General features: G+C 55.4%; 1 protein-coding gene across 18 annotated transcripts in view; it reads left to right on the top strand.

The window, feature by feature from the left end:
- tanc2b (tetratricopeptide repeat, ankyrin repeat and coiled-coil containing 2b) overlaps window positions 1–16,203 on the top strand; it is an 83,093-nt gene extending 66,890 nt beyond the window's left edge. For 16 of the 18 annotated variants that reach the window (XM_028407596.1, XM_028407597.1, XM_028407595.1 and 13 more), the window contains 21 exons: window positions 3,941–4,222; window positions 4,343–4,467; window positions 5,727–5,958; window positions 6,045–6,214; window positions 6,421–6,699; window positions 6,792–6,839; window positions 6,931–7,098; window positions 7,397–7,557; window positions 7,719–7,827; window positions 7,913–8,035; window positions 8,119–8,355; window positions 8,432–8,641; window positions 8,814–8,907; window positions 9,636–9,769; window positions 9,847–9,970; window positions 10,185–10,360; window positions 10,437–10,569; window positions 12,339–12,430; window positions 13,191–13,337; window positions 13,419–13,519; window positions 13,611–16,203. In XM_028407596.1, coding sequence (XP_028263397.1) covers window positions 3,941–4,222; window positions 4,343–4,467; window positions 5,727–5,958; window positions 6,045–6,214; window positions 6,421–6,699; window positions 6,792–6,839; window positions 6,931–7,098; window positions 7,397–7,557; window positions 7,719–7,827; window positions 7,913–8,035; window positions 8,119–8,355; window positions 8,432–8,641; window positions 8,814–8,907; window positions 9,636–9,769; window positions 9,847–9,970; window positions 10,185–10,360; window positions 10,437–10,569; window positions 12,339–12,430; window positions 13,191–13,337; window positions 13,419–13,519; window positions 13,611–15,687 — 5,222 coding nt within the window. In that variant the 3' untranslated portion in view covers window positions 15,688–16,203. The remainder of the gene's footprint in view (window positions 1–3,940; window positions 4,223–4,342; window positions 4,468–5,726; window positions 5,959–6,044; window positions 6,215–6,420; window positions 6,700–6,791; window positions 6,840–6,930; window positions 7,099–7,396; window positions 7,558–7,718; window positions 7,828–7,912; window positions 8,036–8,118; window positions 8,356–8,431; window positions 8,642–8,813; window positions 8,908–9,635; window positions 9,770–9,846; window positions 9,971–10,184; window positions 10,361–10,436; window positions 10,570–12,338; window positions 12,431–13,190; window positions 13,338–13,418; window positions 13,520–13,610) is intronic. The other 2 variants (XM_028407612.1, XM_028407598.1) reach the window with 2 other exon arrangements.
- Window positions 16,204–17,406: the final 1,203 nt, after the last annotated feature.

The raw sequence follows: 17,406 nt of genomic DNA, 5'->3' as shown, positions 1-17,406 counted from the left end.
TTCTCATTTAAACGCTCTTCCTCTGTCCCTGGCTTTGTTCCTCATACGGCACTGACTGCAGTGGAAGTGGTGTTAAAGACATGTGTCAGTCATCTGCACCTCCAGTGCTGCGGCTGCTCTGCAGATTATGTAAGATTTTAACAGAGATTATGGACGAGGCTGCTGCTGTGGTGGACGCTAAAACAAGAAGTGTCTGACAGACGGAACCCCCAGACCCCTCCTCCTCCTCCCCTCCTCCTCCTTCTCCTCCTCCTCCTCCTCTTCCTCTCCTCCTCCTTCTTCCCTCCTTGCCCTCCACTTCCCATCCTCTCCTCCTCCTCCTCCTCCTCCTCCTTCTCCTCCTCCTCCTCCTCTTCCTCTCCTCCTCCTTCTTCCCTCCTTGCCCTCCACTTCCCATCCTCTCCTCCTCCTCCTCCTCCTCCTCCTCTTCCTCTCCTCCTCTCCTCCTCCTCCTCTCCTCCTCTTCCTCTCCTCCTCCTCTTCCCATCCTCCTCCTCCTCCTCTTCCTCTCCTCCTCCTCTCCTCCTCCTCCTCCTCCTCCTCTTCCTCTCCTCCTCCTCCTCCTCCTCCTCCTCCTCCTCCTCTTCCTCTCCTCCTCTCCTCCTCCTCCTCCTCCTCTTCCTCTCCTCCTCTCCTCCTCCTCCTCCTCTTCCTCTCCTCCTCTCCTCCTCCTCCTCCTCCTCCTCCTCTTCCTCTCCTCCTCTCCTCCTCCTCCTCCTCCTCTTCCTCTCCTCCTCTCCTCCTCCTCCTCCTCTTCCTCTCCTCCTCTCCTCCTCCTCTTCCTCTCCTCCTCTCCTCCTCCTCCTCCTCTTCCTCTCCTCCTCTCCTCCTCCTCTTCCTCTCCTCCTCTCCTCCTCCTCCTCCTCCTCTTCCTCTCCTCCTCCTCCTCCTCTTCCTCTCCTCCTCTCCTCCTCCTCCTCCTCCTTCCCTCCTTGCCCTCCACTTCCCATCCTCTCCTCCTCCTCCTCCTCTTCCTCTCCTCCTCCTCCTCCTCCTCCTCCTCCTCCTTCCCTCCTCCTTCCCTCCTTGCCCTCCACTTCCCATCCTCTCCTCCTCCTCCTCCTCTCCTCCTCTCCTCCTCCTCCTCCTCCTCTCCTCCTCTTCCTCTCCTCCTCCTCTTCCCATCCTCCTCCTCCTCCTCTCCTCCTCTTCCTCTCCTCCTCCTCTTCCCATCCTCCTCCTCCTCCTCTTCCTCTCCTCCTCCTCTCCTCCTCCTCCTCCTCCTCCTCCTCCTCTTCCTCTCCTCCTCTCCTCCTCCTCCTCCTCCTCCTCCTCTTCCTCTCCTCCTCTCCTCCTCTCCTCCTCCTCCTCCTCCTCCTCCTCCTCTCCTCCTCCTCCTCCTCCTCCTCCTCCTCCTCTTCCTCTCCTCCTCTTCCTCTCCTCCTCTCCTCCTCCTCCTCCTCCTCCTCCTCCTCCTCCTCCTCTTCCTCTCCTCCTCCTCCTCCTCCTCCTCTTCCTCTTCCTCTTCCTCTCCTCCTCTTCCTATCCTCCTCCTCCTCCTCCTCCTCTTCCTCTCCTCCTCTTCCTCTCCTCCTCTCCTCCTCCTCCTCCTCCTCCTCCTCCTCCTCCTCCTCTTCCTCTCCTCCTCCTCCTCCTCCTCCTCTTCCTCTTCCTCTTCCTCTCCTCCTCTTCCTATCCTCCTCCTCCTCCTCCTCCTCTTCCTCTCCTCCTCCTCCTCCTCCTCCTCCTCCTCCTCCTCCTCCTCCTCTTCCTCTCCTCCTCCTCCTCCTCCTCCTCTTCCTCTTCCTCTTCCTCTCCTCCTCTTCCTCTCCTCCTCCTCCTCCTCCTCCTCCTCCTCCTCCTCCTCCTCTTCCTCTCCTCCTCTCCTCCTCCTCCTCCTCCTCCTCCTCTCCTCCTCTCCTCCTCCTCCTCCTCTTCCTCTCGTCCTCTCCTCCTCCTCCTTCTCAAGGCTGCTCAGCCACCGTGAGTCATCCTCACCTGGTGAATAATTAAAAAGTCTGAGACTCTCACTCCGTCTGGCCGTGGAGGGTTGGTGTGAGAGAAGGGGGAGGAAGGGGGAGGAGGGGGAGGTGGACTGATACCTTGCTCAACGTCGCCTGAGGGGGAGTGTTATGGGCAGGATTACGAGCAGCTGCACATCCATCCACTCACACGTTTCTCCTCCACCATCCAGGAAACAGGTCCCTCAGCCCCCGTTCACAACATGGCTGCCATGTTTTCCTGGAACACCTGACACAGTGGAGCAGCAGTGGCTGCTCGACTTAACGTCGTGAAGCGCTGTAATCACTTCTGGCGTTTGGAGGATGCTGCCTGATGCTGTGTGAGGTTGTGTTAAGTAATTCCACAAGGACGGGAGGAGCTTTGCAGGCACGCTCGGCATTCAGTGACTGCTGAGATAATTGGATTAGCAGCACTTTAAACAGGGCAGCTGTGGGTCTGGAGCTCCAGACTTCACTGACCGGTGTCATTGCAAACAGCAGAGTCTGCTGGGTTTTTGCATTCCGCTGACCGGTGTTGCATCAGGTCAGCTCTCGGTTAGTGTGACTCCCTGCTGGAAACACATTGCATCAGGCTCAGTGTTTGTGTGTCTGTGTGTTCTGCTGTGTTTGCACCGAGCTGCTGCCAGTATGAACGTATATCTGTTCTTTTTGCTGATGAGTTGTTGTCACTTGCCGTGCTTGCAGCAGCACTAGAGATGAACGGTTTCAGACTGCATTAAGAGCCGTATCAGCTCATCATGCTGTGTGCTCGGTGGAGTCACTGCGAGGCCGCTCTGAGCTGAGCCGACACGCTGCACCTGTCTGACGTTTGCTTCACGTTCTCACAGCTCTGACTCACAGCGTGTGCTGCTGCAGTGTGAACTGGACTCGTCTGACCAGCAGCTTGAACCTGATCAGACCGCCCTGCTGACCGCCCGGCGTACAGTGTGTGTCTCACAGACATGCTGGATGCTGGAGGTGTCTCCAGAACGTGCAGCTCTCAGTCCGGGGTCAGATTACTGCTGGAACAGGATTCAATTACTTTTATGGGGATTGACTGATCTTGCCCAGCGCAATGGAACCAATTAGATTCTCCCAAAAGTGCGAACCTCTCCCAGCCTCCCCTGCAGACACGAGGGGAAAAAACGCTCGATGTAATTCAAAGGATTTCAATTAGTAATCGACCCTGGTCTGGTGCTTCCCCGTTCTCTGACATCATGACGCGCTGATGCTGCTTCCTGTTTTGTTTTCTCTGTGCTCTGAGACGCCGCCGTCCTCACTGCCTCTCCCCTCTCTCCCCTCTCTCCCCTCTCTCTCTGTCTCTCTGTCTTTGGCTTGCTGTTTGTCTCAGCTTCCGCAAATAACACCCATGCCTGGCAATCGCAGTCACGTAAGTTACTTTAACTCTCACTCATTGGTTGCTGCTCACAGTCACGCCGCCCGCTGGCCGAGCGCTTTACACGTCACAGCTGCGGCCAATCGGCAGCCAGCAGAGCCTTTGGTTTAATCACACTCCAGATCAGGCTTAATTGCCAGACGCTGATATAACATTTAAAGAAATGACTCATTCAGCAGAGCTGGGTTCAGTTTAAGAGACGAGGCCCAGGAGATGACACCCAGAGTAACATTTACACTGATTTCCACCACAGCTTCAGAAGTTCATACCAGACTCAGCTTAGCCTCATTAGTCTTTAATGGCCCATATGTTGTGCTGAAGAGATGCCCAACCTCTGGAGGACCTCAGTTTAATGACTCCCCCTAGTGAGCGATGTTAAAAGTGAAGCTCCCCTGACGTTTAGACAGCAGTGACCTCAAAGCACGAGGCTGAGGCTGCTTCACAGAGGGGGGCTCATCTGAGTCATAGCTGTTAGAAGATGGTTTATGCCCCATGTTTAGCCTGCTGTGGCATCATATGAACGGTGAAGTAACGTGGATGTGTGTGTGATCAGGAGGCAGCAGATGTCTGTATGAACGTGTCTCACCCAGCGCTCTGTTCGCAGTGCGCTTTGCGCCGTATCGCCCTCAAGACATCGCCCTCAAACCTCTGCTGTTCGAGGTGCCCAGCATCACCATGGACTCCGTCTTCACGGGCCGCGAGTGGCTCTTCCAGGAGGTCGACGCCCACCTCAACAGCCCCAACTCCGGCACCAACCACGGCGTGGTGATCGTGGGCAACATCGGCTTCGGCAAGACGGCGATCATCTCTCGCCTGGTGGCGCTCAGCTGCCACGGCACCCGCATGAGGCAGATCGCCTCGGACAGCCCGCAGGCCTCGCCCAAACGTAGGCGTCCATTTCAAACACAATTTACACGGCACTATGTGGCTTTAGTGAAAAGGTTTTGTGAATGCAGCGCACAGTCTTGAGCTGCTCCCTGAGTGGGTTTGGCCATCTTGTGTCCAGATGGAGAGGGGCTCCCTCTCACCCAGCCACAGCCCACGCACGGCACCCTGGGAGGAGGCAGCTGTCCCGGGACGCCTGAGATGAGACGACGTCAGGAGGAGTCCATGAGGAGGCTGGCGTCTCAGGTACACACTCAGTGATTGACTCACCTGCTTTTACAAATGCAAATCATCTCTGTTTCAGTCATTTATGTGAAAATACGTGTGCTTGTGGTGATTATAGTGTGAAATGTTCAGCTCTTATGTGATTGCAGTGTTTTAAGGGACGGTAAGTGTTCAGGCTTAAACCACTCAGTCAGTTCTCCATCACTCCTCCGTGTTCTGTCATTTCCACAGCATGGTGGTGGGTTAGCAGATTAAATCCTAAAGTTCTGTGAGTGTCCACCTGCGGCTCTCCTCCTGTCATGGAGACCATCTTATATCCTGTCTGGAAACATTTTCCTGTTTTATGGTATAAGCGTGTGTTCTTAGCGTGTGCTAACCACCATGTATGCCACGTGTGGAGCTGCCTCTGTTTCCCTCCTCTCCCTCCCTCCCTCCCTCCCTCCCCCTGCTGCTCAGCCATCTGCATCCCCAGCCCCGGCCTGATGCATTATGCAGATGTGTTTAAAAAAGAAAAAACAACTTTGCCAGGGAGCCTTATGAAATATTTATACCTGCAGAAAGCCATTTCCCAGCCAAGCTATTAGATCTTGTTAACTCTGTGCATTAATAATTGAGCGCACTCCCTTTTTCACCCCTTTTGTTTTAAAGCCCTTTTATTCCATTGTGACTAAAAATTAGCATTTCACTGTGATTAGTCTCTTTTCCTCCCTCCTCTCTCTCTCCGGCTGCCCTCTGATCGCCTCTGAAATTCAAACTCTTTGTGATCTCTTCGTCCCCCTGTGAGCGCTCACGCACACCTGCTGCCATTGTTGAGCCGGCTAACCTCCCATAATGCCCTCTGCTGCTTTCTGTGCCACTGGGCGTCCCGGCTAAAGTAACTTTTTTATTCATTCATTCATTTGAAGGTGTTTTGTGTGCGTAGCTGTGAAGGAGTTTAACACTTGACTCCTCGGTGCCACAGTCATCACACGCAGCATGCATCAGCTAGCACCGCGGCCGGAAGTGATGAATTATTAATCAGTAAAACCGTTCAGTGAAACGAGAAGTGTTATGTTTCATTATACTGCAATCACCCACCATGAAGTTGACTCATGTCCCAGATGAGTTGTAGTAGCTCTGCACTGAGTGCTGCTGCTTCTAACAGCGTGTCATCTCTCCCCTGATGCTCCCTGACACACAAGGTTAGGAGAAGCAAACCGGCAGGGGGGGGCTGGATGGAAGCGTTCACCTCCCCAAAGTGACCTGGCTGCAATCCTCTCCCAACTCTCTGTCGCCCCCAGGTGGTGGCCTACCACTACTGCCAGGCAGACAACGCCTACACCTGCTTGGTGCCGGAGTTCGTGCACAACGTGGCGGCTCTGCTGTGCCGCTCGCCGCACCTCGTCGCCTACAGGGAGCAGCTGCTGAGGGAGCCGCACCTACAGAGCATCCTGAGCCTGCGCTCCTGCGTGCAGGACCCCCTGGCCTCCTTCAGGAGGGGCGTGCTGGAGCCCCTGGATGCACTTTACAAAGGTGATCAAACAAAGTTTGACTCCGGTCCCAGCCTCCTGATCCGTCCCCTCCTTCTGTTAAACCTCTTCGTGTGTTTTTTTCTCCAGAGAGGAAGATCAACTCCGAGGAGGATCTCATCATCCTCATTGATGGGCTCAACGAGGCCGAGTTTCACAAGCCCGACTACGGAGACACCATTGTGTCCTTCCTCACCAAAACCATCAGCAGGTTCCCCCCCTGGCTCAAGCTGGTGGTCACAGTCAGAACCACGTTACAGGTAGAACCTCTGAAGGAGCTTTTTATTTTACTGTGGACTGTCAGCCGTTATTTCTGCACCAGTATGAGGAGACATGTCTTGATAATTCTCTCGTCTCGTTTCATTCTTCCTGTGTGCAGAGTGTACGAGCAGTGTTTGCCTCCTTCATGTCTCTCTGTTCTTCAGAGCAGCTGCACAGTCTGACTGATGTGATTCTGTTTCTTCAGGAGATCACCAACGCGCTGCCGTTCCACCGCATCTCCCTGGACAGCCTGGATGAAAACGACGCCATCGACCAGGACCTGCAGGGCTACATCCTGCACCGCATCCACAGCAGCCCGGAGATCCAGAACAACATCTCGCTCAATGGCAAGATGGACAACACCACCTTTGGCAAGCTCAGTGCCCACCTCAAGGCCCTGAGTCGGGGATCCTATCTGTACCTCAAACTCACCTTTGACCTCATAGAGAAGGGCTACCTGGTCCTCAAAAGCTCCAGCTATAAGGTGCGTTCAGCAGCAGTATACACAGCACCACCGTCTCCATCATGTGTCTGAACTGTGCGTTTCATAATGAAACTCTAACCCCAACCCCCCAGATTTATTTATGCATTTATCCAGACATGGAAAGTGATGAGTTCTCCTCTGTGAGTGCGGCCGAACGAACGCGCTGCATCGTTGGTCCTGCTCACAGCACATCCAACATCGCTCAGATCCTGTCCTTCCTGCCGTCCTCAGGTGGTTCCAGTCAACCTGGCGGAGGTTTACCTGCTGCAGTGCAACATGCGCTTCCCCACGCAGTCGTCCTTTGAACGGGCGCTGCCCCTGCTGAACGTGGCTGTGGCCTCGCTCCACCCGCTGAACGATGAGCAGATCTATCAGGCCATCAACGCCGGCTCTCTGCAGGTACTGATCCCAGAGTCCTCCGCAGAGCTGTGCATGTCAGACGCCCTTCAGTGCAGTTAGTGTGTTAGGACATGGCCTTTGTGTCCACAGAACATGTATGAAACACCGACTTTAATGGAAAGGTTAACTTTCAGGAGCTCCTCCTTTAAATTGACTCAAGTTTTGCATGTTGAGACTTGAAGGATTTGTTAGTGGAACCATGACAAGAGCTGATCACTAACAGCACAGGCTCTTCCTACAGTCCTGGTTAATATCAGGGCCTCAGCAGACTTACTGTGTCCCCTCTGTGTGGTGACAGGGCACCCTGGACTGGGAGGACTTCCAGCAGCGTGTAGACAACCTGTCAGTCTTCTTGGTGAAGAGGAGGGACGGTACCAGGATGTTTGTTCACCCCTCCTTCAGGGAGTGGCTGATCTGGAGAGAAGAGGGAGAGAAGACGAAGTTCCTCTGCGACCCGAGGTAGAGACGGAGTGTCATGTGTCTGTTCGGTGCAGGTGCACGGTCAGAATTATTCCCCGTGCTAGCATTCCGAGCATTCCGAGCATTCCGAGCATTCAGCAGCTGTGCAGATGCAATAATCTGATGACTCAGTCTGAGAATTGTGTGGCTGTTCTCTGCAGGAGCGGGCACACCCTGCTGGCCTTCTGGTTCTCTCGGCAGGAGAACAAGCTGAACAGGCAGCAGACGATCGAGCTGGGCCACCACATCCTCAAAGCACATATCTTCAAGGTACACCGTTTCTGTCTGTACACACACACCCACACACAGCTGTGTTCTGGTCCTAATGAATATTTACACTCTCTCTGTCTTCAAGGGCCTCAGCAAGAAAGTCGGAGTTTCCTCATCCATCTTACAAGGCCTGTGGGTGTCGTACAGCACCGAGGGCCTCTCAGCTGCACTTTCTTCACTCCGAAACCTCTACACTCCCAACATCAAGGTACGGCGCAGCTGCAGAGACGCAGGAGTTCATCCGCTGAGACCGCTGCAGCTTCGCTAACTCTTCCGTTTCTGGTTGTTCAGGTGAGCCGGCTGCTGATGTTGGGCGGTGCCAACGTGAACTACCGTACAGAGGTGCTGAACAACGCCCCCGTCCTGTGCGTCCACTCACACCTGGGCTACATGGACATGGTGGCTCTGCTGCTAGAATTCGGTGCCTCTGTCGACGCCCAGTCAGAGAGCGGCCTCACGCCGCTGGGCTACGCTGCTGCCGGGGGACACATGGCCATTGTGACGGCGCTTTGCCGCAAGAGAGCAAAGGTGTGTGGAACTGTCTCCGTGTCCTGATCCTCTTGTGCTTCTTCTGCTGCAGATTAAACCCTCATTCTGTCTCCAGGTGGACCACCTGGATAAGAACGGCCAGTGCGCCCTGGTTCATGCGGCCCTGAGGGGCCACATGGAGGTGGTGAAGTTCCTCATCCAGTGTGACTGGAGTCTGGGGACGCAGCAGCAGCAGTCACCGCAGACACAACAGCAGGCGGCCTTCACCAAGAGCCACGCCGTCCAGCAGGCGCTCATTGCTGCAGCCAGTATGGGATACACAGAGGTACAGCACCTACAGCGGGACATCACCTGTCTTCATTCCCGGCCTGAGGTCTGAGGCAGAGTCTGATCAGACTCCGATGCTGCCTCTGAGATCTCAGCACACATTTAAAGTCTTTAAATAGGAGCAGTGTGGGACATTAATCTGTGTCCTCCTGAATCTTGTTCCTCCTCAGATTGTGTCCTACCTGCTGGACCTGCCAGAGAAAGATGAAGAAGAGGTGGAGCGGGCCCAAATCAATAACTTTGACACCCTGTGGGGAGAGACAGGTGGGGAGACGTCCTGCAGCCAGACATTACACAGATTAAATACAGCACTGACAGATGACTGTGGGTGTGTGGAGTCCCTGCACAGAGGAGCACACAGCTTCCTGAGACGGGGACTCTTTGTGAGGGCTTCTTTCTGTGTGTCTCTGCGAGGCAGAGCGCTGCAGTGCGGATGTGAGGGATGTGTGTGTCTGCTGCTGCGTCAGATGCTGATGACAGTGCAGTGGTGTCATCGGAGCGTAGATGGGAGGGAGTGTGGAGTCTGTGCGTGCTCACAGTGCGCTCCAGGGTGCGTGGAAATGACTAGTCTGATTGCACTGTGCCAGGGTGTTGAGAAGTGTAATGCATCATTATAACCTGAAGCCATAGAAGCTCATTGCTAACTGCAGCTTGGGAACAGGCAGAGGACTCAGTCAGTCGCACTTTGATTGTTTGTTAGGGATCAGAAGGGCAGCAGCTGTTCTGGAAGATGGCTTCCGATCCCAGAGTTACGAGAGAGGTCAACTGAAATGTGCTTCTCTGTGCAACAGCCAGAGGCAGCACAGTGTATGTTAGCACATAAAGATACAGGCTGAGGTCATGGACCACTGACACAGAAAGGAAATGTTAGTCCCTCCAGTTATCATACATTTAACCTTGCTCTCCTCCCTTCTCCTCTCCTCCCCTCCTCTCCTCCCTCACCCTCCTCTCCTCCCCTCTCCTCCCTCACCCTCCCTTCTTTCTGTCGTCAGCTCTGACGGCGGCGTCTGGTCGGGGGAAGCTGGAGGTTTGTCGCCTGTTACTGGAGCAGGGTGCGGCCGTGGCTCAGCCGAACCGGCGCGGCATCGTCCCGCTGTTCAGCGCCGTGCGGCAGGGACACTGGCAGGTCAGTGGAGGCCTGATCCCGGACGGTCACTCTACGGTGTGCTCTCACGTCTCTGACGACGTGGCTTCTGTTTGCAGATCGTGGACCTCCTGCTGACACACGGAGCAGACGTCAACCTGGCTGACAAACAGGGTCGCAGTCCGTTGATGATGGCCGCCTCAGAGGGACACCTGGGAACTGTGGAGTTTCTGCTCACCCAAGGTAACCTGAGAGTTTTCTCATCTGTTAATGTCGCAGCCTGAGTCGGAGTCAAAAACACACAGAGCGCCTGCTCTAATAAAGACGAGCTTAATTATGTTTATTGTAACTGCAGCATATTAAATCAACACAAATCAGCCAAATGGATGCAGCAGTTTGTTGAAATGACAGACGAGGCCGCCGCAGCAGGCTCTCACTGCTCCGTGTCTTTTCCCAGGAGCCTCTCTGTCTCTGATGGATAAGGAGGGTCTGACCGCTCTGAGCTGGGCCTGCCTCAAAGGTCATTTACCGGTCGTCCGTTACCTGGTGGAGAGCGGAGCCGCCACCGACCACGCAGACAAGAATGGACGCACGCCCCTGGACCTGGCTGCCTTCTATGGCGACTCTGAAGTGGTGAGCGTGTGAACGGACAGATCCTGAGCATCAGGCCGTCCGGCTGTTCTCACCGCCCACGGTTCTGTCTCTCCAGGTCCAGTTCTTGGTAGACCACGGGGCCATGATAGAGCACGTAGACTACAGCGGGATGCGTCCTCTGGACAGGGCGGTGGGCTGCAGGAACACGTCGGTGGTGGTCGCCCTGCTCAAGAAAGGAGCCAAGATAGGTAAGAGCAGTTTGGAGACTGAAGAGCGAAGCACTTAGCACACAGAGGGCTCTGAGCGCAGCTCCTCTGCCCTGCAGCGCCTCCACAAAAGCTTATTTGCCTGCTGTGAAATGAGATTGTACTTTGGTTGAAAAGGTCATGCTGGAGCATGAGCTGCATGAGGCCAGAGGCTGGAGCCTCCTGCTGGTCATTGTAGAGCACTGCAGCATTCTAGTGCAGAAAGCCATGGATTCAGGTTTGTGTCTCCATGCAGCTGACGTCCCCCTGCTGTATGTCCTCCGCCCCTCCTGCTGCCCCACGCTGCTTCTGCTCAGCTATTTATGGCTCCGATGTGTGTTTCTTTTATTGTTCTACTGTTGCTGCTGTGTTGTTCTGCTCTGTCTCTCCCTGTCTCTCGATCATCCTCTTGCTCACAGACAGACTGTTATTAGCACCTATGCTGTTTTTTTGTTGTGTTTTTTTTGCTGGGCCACTTATCTCCGCTTCTCACTGCTGCTTGTGTTCCTTTTCTCACTTCTCCTCCACCACCACCACCACCACCACCACCTCTCTCTATCACTCTCCTGCTGTTTCTATCTCGCTCCTACGCTCCTCCTACACCCTTGTTTTCTCTGGTGACTCTGCCCCCTCCCCACACCTACACTCCTTCCCTATGCTCATGACCTCCTTCCTCCTCCTTCCCCCCGCCTCTCTCTCCGGCCCCAGGATGTCAGACGCTGCCCAGTCGGCCCCGAGGTAAAGCCAAGGCTGTCGACTTCTCACCCTACCAGGCATTTTGACAGCTCTATCTCCTCTCTCTGTGTTGTCTGTGTCGTCCTAAGTGTCGGCAGGCCAGCTTAGCTACCAAAACCTTCTCAAACTGACAGATAATAACATGCCCAGGTATTAGCACTGACAGGGATGCAGTCGGGATTGCCTAGAGGTAGATGCTAAACGTCCACGTGGTTAATGACAGCATGCCCTGCCTCCAGCCTGTGACGTGGTGTCAAGGTGTTGACCTTCCATCCCTCAGATGCATGACGGACGCCCTCAGTAACACTCAGTGGTTTAGCAGCACTGCATGCGTTTGTAATTCGTGTGTGGCACCGCGGACGTTGCAGTGATAAACCACCGTACTCTGCATCGTTCATCCTCCAGACGTCACCCTCCCTCCACCTCCACCTCCTCCTCCACCACAGTGTCAGCTAGGCCAGTCAGCAGCACCCAGAGGACAGACCGCCTGCAGCTAATCCCTCCTGCCTGCCTCTCCCGTGTCCCCTCCTGTTCATCTCTGTGCTGTGTGTTCGTGTGTCACCTCAGTTTGAAGGGAGTGTTTTTACTGGGGGATGCTATTAATCACATCCTCCGTCACCTCGATGACAGAAACTGCGCCTGGACAGAAAGACGGTGTGACTTGATATCGTTGTTTTTTGCCTGGGTCAAAACTTATTTGCAGATAATAAATACGAGTGTTAAAGACTCAGACCAGATCAGACGAGCTCAGATCTGCACAAACTTCAAACAAACTATCTGTGATTTAAAGATATGTGCAAATAGTGTTTGGCCCCGGCCGGGTGTCCTGTGTGAGCTAACGAGTGTCAGACCTAATCTTTCCTCTGCAGTGGATTGCCTGTCTTCTCTCTTCCATCCCCCATTTTGGCTGTTGTCCTCATCCCTGTTATTGTTGTGTGTAGTCTTCCTCCTCCCTCCTCCTCCTCCACCTTCCTGTCTGTTACTGTGCATCTTTTCTCACCGGTTTTTTTTCATCCTCTCCTTCCTGTGTTACCCAGGTCCAGCCACATGGGCCATGGCCACCTCCAAACCCGACATCATGATCATCTTACTCAGCAAACTCATCGAGGAGGGGGACAGCTTCTACAAGGTCAGCAGTGCCTCCACACAGCTGGAGGCTGATGCAGTGTGTCCACTCCCACAGTGCTCTGCTAGCTGAGTGAAGGGAGAGAGCCCATTCAGCAACCAGCCAGTAGAAATACAGACCGCTACATTACAGCTCAGACACATGTGGAGACACATGAAGCCTGAGGACATCCTGGTCGCCTGCTGAGTTAGAAATAAACCTGGAGAAGCAGAAGAAGTTTTATTTTTAAGCAGGTGATGTCAGACTCAGGTTGTTATGGAGAGTCAGTCAGTGCAGGCAGAGCAGCTGAGGAGGCGTGGTGTGGCGTGGTGTGGTGTGGTGTGGTGTGGTGTGTGGTGGTGTGCTGGTGGTGTGGTGTGGTGTGGTGTGGTGTGATGGTGGTGTGCTGGTGGTGTGGTGTGGTGTGGTGTGGTGTGATGGTGGTGTGCTGGTGGTGTGGTGTGGTGTGGTGTGGTGTGGTGTGATGGTGGTGTGCTGGTGGTGTGGCGTGGCGTGGTGTGGCATGGTGTGGTGTGGCGTGGTGTGGCATGGTGTGGTGTGGCGTGGCGTGGTGTGGCATGGTGTGGCGTGGTGTGGTGTGGCGTGGCGTGGCGTGGTCTGGCGTGGCGTGGCGTGGCGTGGCGTGGCGTGGTGTGGTGTGGTGTGGCGTGGTGTGGTGTGGCGTGGCGTGGCGTGGTCTGGCGTGGTGTGGTGTGGTGTGGCGTGGTGTGGCGTGGCAGCTCAGACTGGGCTTTTAACACATCTCTGTGTGTGTGTCCATCAGAAGGGGAAGGTGAAGGAGGCCGCTCAGCGCTATCAGTACGCCCTCAAAAAGTTTCCACGCGAAGGCTTCAGCGAGGACCTCAAGACGTTCAGGGAACTCAAAGTATCGCTCTTCCTCAACCTGTCCCGCTGTCGGAGGAAAATGAACGTAAGTCTCCGTCTGTGTGGCGCCTGGTGTGTTCAGCAGCACTTCCTCTTCCTCTTCCTCTTCCTCTTCTTCTCTCTGCAGGACTTCGGGATGGCTGAGGAATTTGCTACAAAGGCTCTGGAACTTAAACCAAAATCATATGAGGCCTACTACGCTAGGGCCCGCGCCAAGCGGAGCAGCAGGTACAGCAGCTGAGACCCCTGAGGAAGTCAGACCTGTAGTGTCCTCTGTGCCTCTCTGTCCCCACATGTGACACCTCTCTCCTGTTTCCAGACAATTTCCTGAAGCCTTAGAGGACCTGAACGAAGCCATGAAGCAGTGCCCCAACAACCGAGAAATCCAGCGGCTGCTCCAGAGGGTGGAGGAGGAGTGCCACCAGCTCAGCCAGGAGGAGCACCAGCAGCAAGACCTGGAGCTGGAGCCTCCCCCCTCCCCTCCTCCTACGCCTCCCCCTGAAGACGAGGAGTCCTTGTCCCTGTCCCTGTCCATGCCTCTCCCACCTCCCCCAGAGCCCCGCCTGGAGGACATGGAGCCAGTGCAGGACCTGTTTGAGGACGAGGACTACCTGGAGCAGGAGCTGGAGGCCATGTCGATGGGTCTGCCCCCACCTGAGTCCCTCGCCAACCCCTCCAGCCTCCCCATCATCCAGAGCCCTCCTCTCTCCCCCACCCATCCAGACCAGATTTACTTAGCCGGTGGCTCACCCATGGGCCAGCCCTACGAGTATCACCCCACCTCCTCCTCCATGTCCTCCCCGACGCGAGGGTCCTACCAGCCCACCTCGCCCTCCCTCTCCCCGACACATCAGAACTCCCACTACCGACACAGTCCACCTCACACCTCCCCAGTGCACCAGCCATCCTACCGCTTCAGCCCGCCTCCTATGGGCACCGGGGGTCAGGGGATGGATCACCAGAGCCCACCGCCTTCGCCTTTACGCCGGGCTGCTCAGTACAGAGCCAGTCCGCCGCTAGAAAGTGTTTGTCTGTACAGGTCCCAGTCCGGTTCGCCTGTCCGCTACCAGACGGAGCAGCTGCCCGGCCGGCCAAAATCTCCCCTCTCCAAGATGAGCAGCCAGCGGTCGTTCCAGCTGAGCTCACAGCCGTCTCTGTCCTCCCAGCACCACCAAGCCCAGGGCCTTCGCCTGCAGCCTTCTATAGCCCAGATAGTCCGCACAAACCAGCCCAGCACCATGATGGGCAACAGCAGCTACGGTGGCCAGATGGGTCATTCCATCGGCAGTCGCTACCAGGGGGGTTCAGTGGACGTGGAGAGCCGCCTGGTGTACCAGCCGTCCCTGGACGGACGGTCCATGTCCCAGGTCCAGGCCAGCCTCAGTTCTGGGGCCCTCTGTCAGCACGGCGGCCGAGGAGGGGTTATGGAGTCGAGCCTGTTGAAGGATGAACTACCCCAGCGCCCCTCCTCTGCCTACCGCGCCAGCAGCGGGGGCCCGGGGGGCATCCGCTACAGCCAGACGCCTCAAATCAGCCGCAGCCAGTCAGCCGCCTACTACCCAGTCTCTGAACACGTGCTGGAGCGTGCCAATGCCATGCCCCCCTGCCAGCTGGGCTCTCCTGAGATCCCCCATATGGTGAGACGCCCTGTGAGTGCCAATACTACTGAGATAAAGCAGCATGTGCCCACCCCCCGGCCGCTCATCCACTCTCAGAGCGTGGGCCTTCGCTTCTCCCCCTCCAGCAACAACATCTCCACCGGATCCACCGCCAATCTGGCGCCGGGCTTCAGGCCGTCCTCCTCCATTCAGCAGATGGAGATCCCCTTGCAAGCCACGTACGAGCGCAGCTGCGACGACATCTCTCCCATCTCGCCCTCCCAGGGTGGCGGGGGACTGTATCAGGGCGAGACCACCCGCTCGCGGAACACGCCCTTCATGGGCATCATAGACAAGACAGCGCGGACTCAGCAGTACCTGCATCAGCCCTCCAGGTCCAGGGCCATGACGTCCATGGACTCCGCCATCAGCCCCACCTCGCCCGGCCAGCTGGTCCAGCAGGGCTCCACCTACAGCCCCCCCGCCTCACTGGGAAACATTGCCTACTACAACAAGACCAACAACGCTCAAAATGGCCACCTGCTGGAGGAGGACTACTACGCCCAGACCCAGCCGCCCTCACTGGGCAAGCTCGCCAACGGCTCCCGCGGCAGCGGCGACATCCTGGAGCGGGTCAGCCAGGTGCCCACCTACCCCGATGTGAAGGTGGCGAGGACTCTGCCCGTGGCGCAGGCCTACCAGGACAACATGTACCGCCAGCTCTCACGTGACTCCCGGACCCAAGGCCCCACCTCCCCCATCAAACCAAAGAGACCGTTTGTGGAGTCGAACGTGTGACGGCCCGTCTGCAGGAGGAACATGTGACCCGAGCACGTCACGGACAGACTTAAAGAACTAATGAGGGACAGATCAGTCAGAGAGAAACCCATGTGGCCGACACACACACACACACACACAGCTTAGGGTATTAGACGTTATCTTTACAGAGAAACTTAGCTAACAGTGAGCAGTGATTCTTTCATCGTCGTACTCTGCACACGGCGGCTTCTGAACCAACAAGCACTGCACTTCTAACACGCGGCGTGGCACAAAGGGCCGCAGCAGGTGGGACTGTGGCGGGGCGCTCAGCGGACTCTACATGTGGACTCTGTATCCATCTTCTGTTCTCTCAAAGTGTGCTCTTAACCAAGGTTGCTAGTAGGCTCTATTCTATGTAATACAATATTCTATGTTCAATACTGTACATTGCTCAGAAAATACAAACGGCTCAACAACTCAGTACTTAGAGAGATGACGATATTTATAATTAAGTTATATATTGTACATAGAAATAAAGCATAGTGTTTTGATTTAGCTCTGTTAACCTCTGCGTCACACTGCTGGTCATGAGGATGTGAGAGGCCGAGCAGCGCCAGGACGGAGGGACGCAGCCCGGCTCTGAGGGGGGGCGACGCAGCCCGGCTCTGAGACACAGACCGGCTCTGAGAGGGGCCGACACAGACCGGCTCTGAGACACAGACCGGCTCTGAGGGGGGGGGAGACACAGACCGGCTCTGAGGGGGGGGGGGGCGACACAGACCGGCTCTGAGGGGGGGCGACACAGACGTCTCATCCTGTTAGACTGAAGATCCTCAGATCCTCAGTCTACAGCAGAAGCGTCTGTTTACGTCTCTGAGAGGTCGTCAGCCAATCAGATCACTTCTCACCATCATCGCCCTAAACCACGCCTGTAGCTGTCAGCACTTCCTCGTCAAATGCTGATTGGTCGTGTGTGTAGCTGGAAGCCGGGAAGATGGAGTGCAGTGTGAGAGCAGACCGTGCACAAAATGATGCACTGACACACTTCATGGCAGGATGTCGCCCTCTGCAGGACAAACCGTGACATGACGGCGTGTGGACAAGCTGCAGACACTTTGCCTTCATCCTGTCAGAGAACATCTGATGTGCATCCTGTGCATCCTGTGCATATGTGCATCCTCGTGGTGGTTGGGTCAGAGTCGGCCTTCGTCCCTCCTCCTCGCTGCTGATTGGTTAAACACAGGTCGTGCTCAGTGACTAAAAGCAAACATGAACTGTTTCCCTTCTTTTCTGCATTACTTTGTCTCTTTTTACCCACAATGCATTTCTTGCTCAGCCATCTCTGCACTAGCGATGCCTGTTGCGTTCTTAGGGTGCACTTCATGTACTTTACTTTGGGGTTTGGATCTGGAGGCTGTGTGACGGCAGGCGACCAGCAGCGCTGATGAGCGTATGAGGCAGAAACCAGGGCCGTGTATAGACTTTCTAGCACAAGTTGTACATAAATCCAGGCTCAGACGTCGCTCTCCGTCCGGCTCAGCAGCAGAAGAATCCATGACCTGTCCTGCAGTAACACTGAGAGTTTATTATAGAGAAGCGCTATGAGAAGTATTTGTTTATGTGAGAGAGGTTCTGTAACATTTTATTTCAGTCTGGTATCTAAAGAGAGAGAGACTCCTCAGAGACGCCCTACTTATCTTTACAGATGAAGGTTTAACCTGTACGATACCTAATTTAACTCTTTCAGTTGAGGATGTT

Source organism: Parambassis ranga, chromosome 6, assembly GCF_900634625.1.
Source record: "Parambassis ranga chromosome 6, fParRan2.1, whole genome shotgun sequence".
Taxonomy (NCBI): domain Eukaryota; kingdom Metazoa; phylum Chordata; class Actinopteri; family Ambassidae; genus Parambassis; species Parambassis ranga.
The sequence above is the reverse complement of the archived record's forward strand: the minus strand, read 5'-3'. Positions and strand labels throughout refer to the sequence as shown.